Source organism: Anser cygnoides, chromosome 2 (genome assembly GCF_040182565.1).
Source record: "Anser cygnoides isolate HZ-2024a breed goose chromosome 2, Taihu_goose_T2T_genome, whole genome shotgun sequence".
Classification (NCBI taxonomy): domain Eukaryota; kingdom Metazoa; phylum Chordata; class Aves; order Anseriformes; family Anatidae; genus Anser; species Anser cygnoides.
This window is the reverse complement of record NC_089874.1, coordinates 98,902,198-98,912,271: the sequence shown is the minus strand read 5'-3', so window position 1 is coordinate 98,912,271 and position 10,074 is coordinate 98,902,198. Positions and strand designations below refer to the sequence as shown.

Here is a 10,074-nt window from a genome sequence, read left to right as displayed (position 1 = left end):
GGACTGACAGACTTCGTACGACTTGACTGTAATATAGTAATGTTTTGATTGGCCTTCGATAGAACATAGTGATGGATTCTTAAAATCCTTTGAACTGAATCTCATCTGGATGGCATAGGGAGGTCTGACATTTGTGTGTCTGCCAGTTCAGAAGGACTTTTGCTGATGATCCTCAGTAGAGTATTAAGATTGACAGGGCATGTGCAATTCTCCTGGAAATTCCTAATGCTTAAAATACTTCAGTGGAAGGCATCAAGCCTGAGGCAAGGAATAGTCTGTGGGATAAAATCAGCTTCTGCTGCCTGGAAGCCTTGTTTGACTCCTGTTGAAGCCATATGGGAACTTACGTAGGACAACTTGACCCAGGGTAGCTATTTCACAAGAGCCATTAATTTGTCTTAACAAAATATGATATTTTAATTAAAATTGTAAAAAGATATCATTTCTCCTGCCTATGAATAAATAAGTTGCTCAGGTAGTCAAAAAACCCACCTGATTCATTTTCTTTCATTGCAGTGTCATGTAACTAAGAAACCCAAACTCAGTATGATGGAGGTATATAGAGCCTTTGCTCTTTATTTCTTTTCTTTTCATTCTGTTCTCTCACTAGAAAAGAAGTTTCTTCCCCTGGAGTTTCTTCCTCTCTTATGCCTTGCAAAATCCTCTGTGAAATCACTTGTCATGATTGAAGCAGACTTCTGTAACACGCACAGTGAGAAAAGGAGTTCTGCAGGTGGCCACGCTCAGGCTGCAGTCACAAGGCTTTTATTTAGCTGAACAAAACTGTGGAAGAGAGATACCAGTAGTTTATGGCCATAGACCCTACCATCCTGACAAGTAGACCTTTGAACACGCATGGCACATATTCTTGCCATTATAAACACATTCTCCCGTAATGCGATTATAAATTTTTCCCCTTTTCATGTTTTTTTTTTCCCCATAACTGTGTTTTCTACATTGAGTGACCACATTTTCTCAAAACTGATATTCTTGGTTTTTAGATTTATATTGGCTTTGCTCATATAAAACTGTTCTCAGATACCCTGAAATCTGAAGCAAGTCAAATACGACCAGCAATTTTTCTGATTATGTTGAATGCACATTGATAAAACTTTATCACATTACAGGTTTTATCAAATTAAAAACTGTCCGGACATAAATTGAGATAGAGTCCAGTTTCTTTAATTTGAATTTGAATTTAGTTATAAATTCAAATGTAGTTTGAAGTGTGTATTTCAGTTAACAGCACTGAACAAAATCATCAGTGACATGCTGAAAAATACAGTAAAAAGACAAAAAGTACTTTTTCTTTTCTTTTCTTTTTCTCTTTTCTTTTCTTTTCTTTTCTTTTCTTTTCTTTTCTTTTCTTTTCTTTTCTTTTCTTTTCTTTTCTTTTCTTTTCTTTTCTTTTCTTTTCTTTTCTTTTCTTTTCTTTTCTTTTCTTTTCTTTTCTTTTCTTTTCTTTTCTTTTCTTTTCTTTTCTTTTCTTTTCTTTTCTTTTCTTTTCTTTTCTTTTCTTTTCTTTTCTTTTCTTTTCTTTTCTTTTCTTTTCTTTTCTTTACCACATGCATATTCAAACACTTGCCTTAACCAAAGACTTTCTTTGGGTGAGTGTTTGGGTGGAGAGTAAAACAATATTGTTAAGACAAATTTTGGGGAGAAAAAAGATCACAGAGTGATGTCATACTGTCAAGGTGTTCTGTGACTACAGCATTAACTCTCTACTCACTATCAGTAATTCTGTACTCCAAAATCATGTCCTTATTTTTTCTGTAGAACTGAATTTGTTACTCTTCAACCTGAAAATAATTTCTTGAAAACAGGGGTTGAGGTAATTCAGTGCTAGCATGTGTGTCTCTTGGTCAGACTGAAAACAGCATTCTAGGAGGCATGAAGCCCCCTCTACTCTTTGAGACTGTGATAAATTTAGAGTCTGCATTAACGCTGTTGCAGGTGGTCGTTGCAGCTCAGTCACCCACTGGGTGCTCTGACTGTGCAGCCTGAAATTTCATGGGATTTTTTGTTGTGGCAGGGCTCCAGTGACAGCTCGACAACAATCAGAACTTCTACTTTCACACTTGTATTGTTAGGATTACAGTATTCCAATGACTAACTGTGAGGAAAATATAAAAAGAAAAAAAGAAAAAAAAAAACAAAACAAAAAACTTTGCATAAGGCAATGTAAAGAGCATCAGATGCTTTGCTAATCCTGGTAATTCCATTTAATTAATTAAAAAGCTGTGTCTCAAAAATCAGGCAAAGTTCTGGTCTAGAAATCTCCATTTTGCACAGGAGCACGTCACAGGAATTACACCACCATTCTGCCTCTTTGTAGGGCACACCTTGGTCTTGCCCTTCCTTATCCCATCACTCTCCCTTCTGAACCAAATTTCTTCCTTTTTATTTTTAACTTTTGCACCGCGTCCTTCCTTTGTTCATTTAAAATCTGAGATAAGAAGAGGCAAGCAGCAACATTGTGTTTTGTTTTGACTTTTGTCTTTCTAAGAAATAATTTCAAAAAGGCGCAAGTTATCTCAGTTCTCAGCAACGTATCAAGTCTACTTGCTACTCTCCTCGTAGTTTGGATGATTCTTCCTCTACGTGGCCAACAGCCTCCCCTCTTCTGAAAGGGCTCTTCCTCACACTCCTTCACCTCTTCCCAGGTTCTTAATGAAGCCAAAGAACACGTTCGTCCTTAAAGATAGCTGTGTCTATCAAAAAGCTTCTCCTTTTTCTTCCTCTAGCTTTTCTACCTTCGTAACTTTATAGGATGGTACTTTGCAGCCTCCACCCATTCTGCTTTCTGCCTCCATAGCTTTATTTTTACTCAGGCATACTTTAAAAGTTTTGCCAAAAGAACAATGTTATGCAGAAGTGCAATGCCCTGTTTCTTCCCCTGCTCCCTTCGAATGAGACAAAGGTACGGGCAGAAGTCTTAGTGTAATTACATCTCATAAAACAGAAAAAAGTCCCTTTGCTGGGGAATCGTACTCTATTCAGGCGGCTCTATTGCCAAGAAGCTGTGAGCTACCACCAGCAGTTTAAGTCTGTAAGTATATACCGCCAATTCTTTTTGTGTTCAGACCTGGTCTCTTTTCAAAGATGAAGAAGCCTGCTTTCTCCTTTTTTTGCTCCTCTCATTTTTTAATTTTTTTTTTTTAATTTTTCCTATGTGCATTTATTCTTTCACTGTGCAGTTGCACTTTTAATACGTAATTTTTTAAAAGAAGAGTATGGAAGCATTGTTGAAAATGTACAGTGCAGCGTTTCCAATGAGTCTCTTTTAGGTTCTGAGGTCAGAACTGCAAAGAATTATCAAGGGGTTTAATGTGACTTTGTATCAAGGCTTCTGACTGTTACAGAAATGCCCATGAAAATCATCAGTACAAATAATGCGATTTGTCTCAGAAAAAAAGGGCACAACCTGGTATCAAAACCTGCTATTAAGAATGCCGTTCTTGGCTCCTCCTAAACCAAAACAGTGGAGGACAAGATTAAATAAAAAGTGCACAGAGACCTGCCAGCATTTTTGGCCTAACTGCTTTAGTTTTTTACCTGAAAAATGGGTATTGCTCAATCCCAAAGATTAAGGGAACAACATAGCTGCACGAGCACAGCACAAAATCCTACCGATTCGTGCACGTAACGTGTGTGGTTTGCCCACAACTCGGGCAGGCTCGCCGCTTAATTTTAAGGCTGGCAAAAATTTCAGCACACGACACCCTAACCGCTCGCTTCGGGGAAGCACATTGGACGGCTCCTGAGAAATCATAGCCAGGAAGGGAAACACTTTTGTTAACCTGTAGTGGGACCCGTATCAACCATGCTGCTTTGTATACAGTTACCATAGACTCCGAGACCTATCTGTAGCGGGCTAAGTAAAAGCAGGCAGTAAAAATGTGGATTTTATATTTTGGAATTTTGTTAAAACAGGTGCACTTTTCTGTGTTTTTTTTTTTTTGGGGGGGGGGGGTTCTTTTTTGTTTGTTTGTTTTGTACTGTTTTCTCAGTCTGCTTTTAGAGGGACCTTTCCCGTGTATTTCTTAAATTATATTTTACATTTATTACCAGCCGGACGCGTAAAGTTAAAACAGTTGGAAATAAATAAAGAAATAACTGAAAATTTGCATTTAAAGCGAAGCCCTGACGAGTGTTTGTGCCCCTTCACGCCCCTCACGGGTCGGGCGGGGAGGGCTGAGGGGAACGGGTGGGGGGGGGGGGGGGGGGGGGGGGGAGGCAACGGGGCCGCGCGCGCAGCCGCCCTGCGCTCTGATTGGCTGAGGCGGGCGGCTCGGCCGTTAAACGGCTCCGGCGCGCGCTGCCTGTGCCCGTGCTTCTCTTCAGTGCGCGGGCAGGAAGCGGAAGTGACGCTGTGCCGGCGGCCGTTGGGGGTCGTTACCGGCCGGGGCCGGCCCGCTGTGGGGACGCGGCTCGGCAGCGGGGCCGGGGTCCTGCCGTTGAGGTACCGCCGCCGCCTCGGAGGGAGGGAGGGAGCCCGGGAGCCCGGGGGGCCACGCCCTGTCCTCTCCTTCCTTTATTTTCCTTTTTTTTTTAAAAAAAAAATAAATTTTATTTTGTTCTTTCTACTTGAACGGTTCGAGGGAGACGACCCAGTGGGGCAGGACGTTATTTATTTCTCACAAACGCGGGGGGGGGGGGGGAAGGAATAAAAAAAACCCTTTCCTTTGCCGGATTCATCTGACCAAGGCACGGATGGCTCCTAGCCCCGATTGTTCGCTGAAGCGTGGCTTATAAACAATATTTATATTTATTGTAGCTCTTTCTTTTATTGTGTGCGCTGAACCAGTTTTGCAGGATGAGCGCCGTGACTGAAGATGTTAAGCCAGAAGATGCCAAGCCGGAACCTGAAAAAAAAATATATTATTGTGAAGTGAGTGCTTTTCTTGGTGGCTTTTCAGAATGTATATTGAAACGCAGGCTTAAGGCATGAAAAATCATGCTCTGAGGAGGATGGGCAGATCTAATCCAGCTGCAGCGTGGCAAGCTTGTGAGAGAAGCTGTTAATGCCGAAGAGTAACTTGGCCAGTCGCTTGTCTGGTGTTGTGAATTCAGTTTGTTTTTAGGTAGTCACAAGTGTAGTATGGTGGTTCTTAACTCCTGCTGTCTTAAATCTCTGTTAGCTATTTCTTATGGTAGGTCTTAAAGGCTCTTTAATCTTTAAAGGATGCTTCTTTGTGTCAGAACTTAAGTTTCTGTATATCATGAGTTGTTGTAGTAGTGACTTTTTTTTCTGGTGCAGTAAACTTGTGGGAAGGTATGTCAAGAACACTGACAGTACTAGCCTATGTTAGTCATTGCCTTTTGATAATTAAAGATGGTAAAAATTGTGGATCTGTATCCTGTAAAATTGTGATGGTCTGTGCATCCTAATGAAATGCAGATGACTTCCTATGCTTTTTCTTTTCCTGTTGGTATAACAGTGAATGGAGTTGCAGTTACTCTGGGATGTAGTTGTGTTTCTATTATTTTCTAATCGTGTATGAGATCATGTATTAGCATCCCTTTTTGTTGCCTGGGGGAGCTCAGGCAACTAAATCCAGCTAGTGGAGGTAGGAGGGGAAGGGTAGGCTCTTATACCACCTGCTATATTTCAGTATGCATTCAAGTATCATTTGAACAAGTTCGCACACTGTTTCTGGTCATCTTAGTGCTATGCCGCTAATGTCATGCAAACTGTACTGTTTAAGTTGAAGATCTTGAGAATTTTGCTGTAAAAGTGGGTATATTTCCAATTCATACAACTTGCTGGCTACAGAATATCCACAGTGTAACTGAAGATGTGCTTTCAATTTCTCTCTTTAGGTTTGTAAAGTTCCGTGCATGAGTTCTATAAGTCTTCAGTCGCACTATCGTGGTGCAAAACATAGAAAGGTAACCTTTTTCCATGTTATGCCTATATGTGAATTTAATCTTAAATCTGGGGTTCTTGCAAAACTCAGTAGCTGTTTTCACGTGTATTCAAGTGCTTCTCTAACTTGCTTAGTGGATCTGTAATAGCTGTTTGCTTAAACTCCCAAGAAAAATATTTTTTGGTTGGCATGTCAGCTCTGTTTTGTTCAGCATGTAATTTGCAATGTTAGCAGTGACTGTAAAGGTAAATTCGTGTTAACTGAAATTGATTTTTGTGAATTAATCAGAAGTCACAGATGCTTAAAGAATGCAAACCCCCATTTGGGGGATAGTTGATGGAAGTACTGCTTGATTTTCCAAGTCTACATAATTTGTTTGTACTCTGAAGAAAACCGTCTTGCCTGGAGTTTGTACTTTAGAACAGCTGTTACTCTATACTAACATTTTGTACAGGAGCTGTGTAACCTTAACTACCAAGTCATGGTTTCTCTTGTTTAGAGCATCACAATAGCAGCTTCCTGTTTTAGTGCCTGTCCTTCTGTTTTGCGTAAATTACTGGTGTTCTGTGAGGATGTATTGAGAAAAAGGGCTCTTACAAATGCTGTTTGACTGAACTTCTGACTGTTGTTTGGCTGACAGCCGTCTTTGTAAAACTCCACATTCTCAGTCTAAGAAGTTGAGGCATACTCATTTGTCTGTTCTTTCCTGTTACTTATTATTGCTGTCATCAATGGTGGCATTGTGGTACTTAAATATCTGCTCTTTTTCCTAATGACACTTCATTAATTTTATTCTTCCTGGAACACTATAAAGCCTAACTGCGATGTTTTTAAGTATTTGGGTGCCCCTTTTTGTAGATGAATGGCATCTCCCCACTGATTGGTTTTCAAGACTGATTAATAGTATGTCCTTACCTGCTTGCTGATTGCTTTAATGCTGCTGACACTTCTAGTCAGTGGCTCTCCAAACGCTTTTCCCAGGATTCAGTTGTAGAGTTCTTTAGTGATCCAATAGAAGTGCACAGTACTGAGTATTTTTCATATCCTGCCAAATGTTCTTGCTGATGCAAGAGGGTCTTCTGGTTTTGTGGTTGCTTCTTTTTATTTCTTAGCTAACCCTCACAGCAATTGAATTATTGCTGTTTTTCCCCTTTAAAGTGGAAAAACTAGTGAAAATGTTCCCTGCAAATCTGCATGTTGTTTGCCTTCTGTTCCTGGAAATCAGTGTGTGCTAGGCTGGTTTTTGAGCTTTATTGAGCTAATGATGGGTTGTAAACTGACAGTGAGCAAGCATCAGGCAAGTTGAAAACTGGGCTGCTATTTGGGGTTAGATGTTAGTGCTGGTGTGGGGTCCTGATAAGTCATGTGACAGTATTTCTGTAGGAATAAGTCTCCAAGATCCCATCGTTGTTTTCAACTACTCTTAATTCCTTGCTTCAACTTCACTGTATATTTTGATGGCAGAAGGTCAGAATTCCTTGAGATACCCAAAGAAGTTCTCGTATCACCAAGTGTGAAGTAACTATAAAAGTCCTGAGCTTATCTTCATTTTAAGATACAGGCTAGGCATTGGTAAAAAATAGTGTTTGGTGTTCCTTACCAGAGTAATTCTTCAAAATTGTTCAGAGTAATACCACAGGATGTCCTGACAACACAGCAAACAGAGGTAGTTCTCCACCTAAATCACAACACTAGCCAAACCAGCTATTTTTTGACTTTTGTCAGATGACTTTCAGATAAACAATTTTTAAAATGGCTATGGTGAAGGTACTTTGTTTGTCAACTGCTAGAGAAACTTTAAAAAACAAAAGACGCAATGCTTCATTAGGAAGACAGTCACTGTGGGGAAAAAATCCAAGAAACAAATAGAAACACTTGCCACGTGTGAGATGAATCTTATTGGCCTACATCTCCCATAGCTGTTCCAAGTGAAGTACGTTACTTTGAGCAGCTGCACTAGTGAAGCTTAACTTCTGCAGATTTTCAGGGATACTTCTGTTGATTCTGTACACGGTTGTCTTGTTTTGTTAGCCATGTTATTTAGTTATTCTGGGGTTGTCTTGTTTTGTTAGCCATGCTATTTAGTTATTCTGGGGTTTGGATAGATACATGAGACATTTATCTAGGTTACTTCTCCATACTTCCATGTTTTACCTCTGTATGTTGGCTGGTTTGCTCACCTGTATACCAGTACTGCTGACTCCAAATGAATTTTACATTCTGGTTGCTTAAGCAGCAGCATCTTTCTAAATCTCAGCATGCCTCTTAGGTGACTGGTATTGAATGCACTGCTTGTATAAAGCCAGGGAGATTTTTATTAGTAAGCATTGTCTAAACAAATAATAAAGACTTATTTTGAAATCTAATTCATGTGTGCCACAGTTGTCATTTAATAAGACTCCAGGAATGTTGCTTTTGATCATTTAGAGGTTGTTTTAGGAAGATTCTGTACTGATTCTCAGTCTGGGTGTTTGAACTGACAGTGTAAATGCTCCTATTAAAGGGAATGCTGCAGGAAGGGAAAATGTAAGTAGCAGACAGGAAAACCACAATCCTTTTGTAGCAGTATAGGCATCCTACTCAGTCAGACAGAAGCTTTCTTCTTATTTTCACCCAGAATATTTTGTTGCATCCAAAACTAAGATAGAGTAAGCCTGTACCGAAAGCCCGGTGGAATTCCTTTGACTGTATTGAAAGGTAATAACTTGGTACATGAAGCCAAGTCAGTGTTCTTACAATTTCTTACAATAGTGAATTTTTTTTCTTACAATAGTGAATTTTCACTTGTCTTTAGTCTCTGCAGTCTAGATGCTCTATAACCTACTGGATTGATGTGTGGTGGATTTGGAGGGGTAGGAATAAAATGAATGACTTCAAAAAAAAGTAGAAGCAACTTTCAGGTCTTTTGAGTAAATGTCTATAATGACTTTTAGTTTGTTATTAGATTGGAGTTTTCTTATTCGAAGCCTTTTCCATTTGTACTTTGCTGTGAAAATCTAGCAGCTTTTTCCTAAAAGGTCTGAGTAGTTGCTTTAGTTGAATAGTAGATCAGTAATCTAATGGGAAGGATCGAGTTATTTCTATTTGATTTCAATGATATATGAAGCTCAAACATGCTAGTTCTAATGTCTTTGCTTAATTTACAAAATGTTAGATAACTTAATTCCATATGGTCTACTTCTCTTTAGAGTTCACTTAGTTTCTATAATTGAGTGTTGTTTTTGTTGTTGTGCCAAGGGTTTGCATTTCTCCCTGATACCAGTGTTGATGAAGATGGCAGTTTGTGTCCTTGAGCTGGAGTTTTAGAGTAGTAAGTGGATTGCTCATCTAATTTTTCTAGTGCTGATAATTTGAGGCCTAAATCCTGTAAGAAGTACTGATGTAAAAACCCAGATGGGGATGGCCACAGTGCAAGGCTGTGTGTATCTCATGTTGAGTGTCTTGTGACCTTTGCATAGTTACGTACAGATGGGCTTCATGGTTTTGTTGCTGAATGGGTATTTTGGGGGGGGGGGGGGGGGTTGACATAAACAATAGCAATCATGTATTTTTATATACTTGTTAGCTCTTTAAAAATTGGAATCGGGAATTGGCTTGTTATTATCAACTTTGAGAACGGCTGAATGTTACTTTCAGTGATTATGGTAAGCTGGTCAGAAAACACTGTACATCAGAAATGGTGGCTGAAAATAATCTGAAGTACAAACAACTTAACCTCTCCTTTGATATGACATTAAAATCATCTGTGCTTGGAAGAACACTTCAGTTGGACACTTGTTTTGATACTTGTGGTAACATAGTTAAGTTTCAGATACTGGCAACTTGCTGTGCCATTATATTGATTACATTCTGCCTCCAGAAGTGTTTAGTATGCTGTTCTGTTCTGTAGCTTATCTTCATATTACTAACTAGCTTAAAATGTAGAGCTCTTTACATTTGTGTCAACCTCACACTTTAAGAAATGGAATAAATAAATCCAGTGTATAGGTTGCTAATACCTAGTTTGTGATTTCTGAAATATGTATGTTTAGGAAGAAGTAAATGATGCTTATACAACTGTGAAACAGTGTTTTGTTAGGTAACCTGTGAACTTGAAATGTGTGAAAAGTAATTTAAGAAGTATCTCTTTGAGAACTGCACCTGGAAGGCTTGAACCCTGAGAGACAGCAGTTTTTGAGTTGTGGCTTCTCAAAGTTAGACACTT

At 39.3% G+C, this 10,074-nt stretch overlaps 1 protein-coding gene across 1 annotated transcript in view; it reads left to right on the top strand.

The window, feature by feature from the left end:
• Positions 1-4,277: 4,277 nt before the first annotated feature.
• Positions 4,278-10,074, top strand: part of LOC106035988 (uncharacterized) — a 39,238-nt gene continuing 33,441 nt past the window's right edge. Inside the window, exons 1-3 of the mRNA XM_066992684.1 lie at positions 4,278-4,462; positions 4,808-4,891; positions 5,824-5,892. Of these exons, the coding sequence (XP_066848785.1) occupies positions 4,817-4,891; positions 5,824-5,892 (144 nt within the window). The 5' untranslated portion in view covers positions 4,278-4,462; positions 4,808-4,816. The remainder of the gene's footprint in view (positions 4,463-4,807; positions 4,892-5,823; positions 5,893-10,074) is intronic.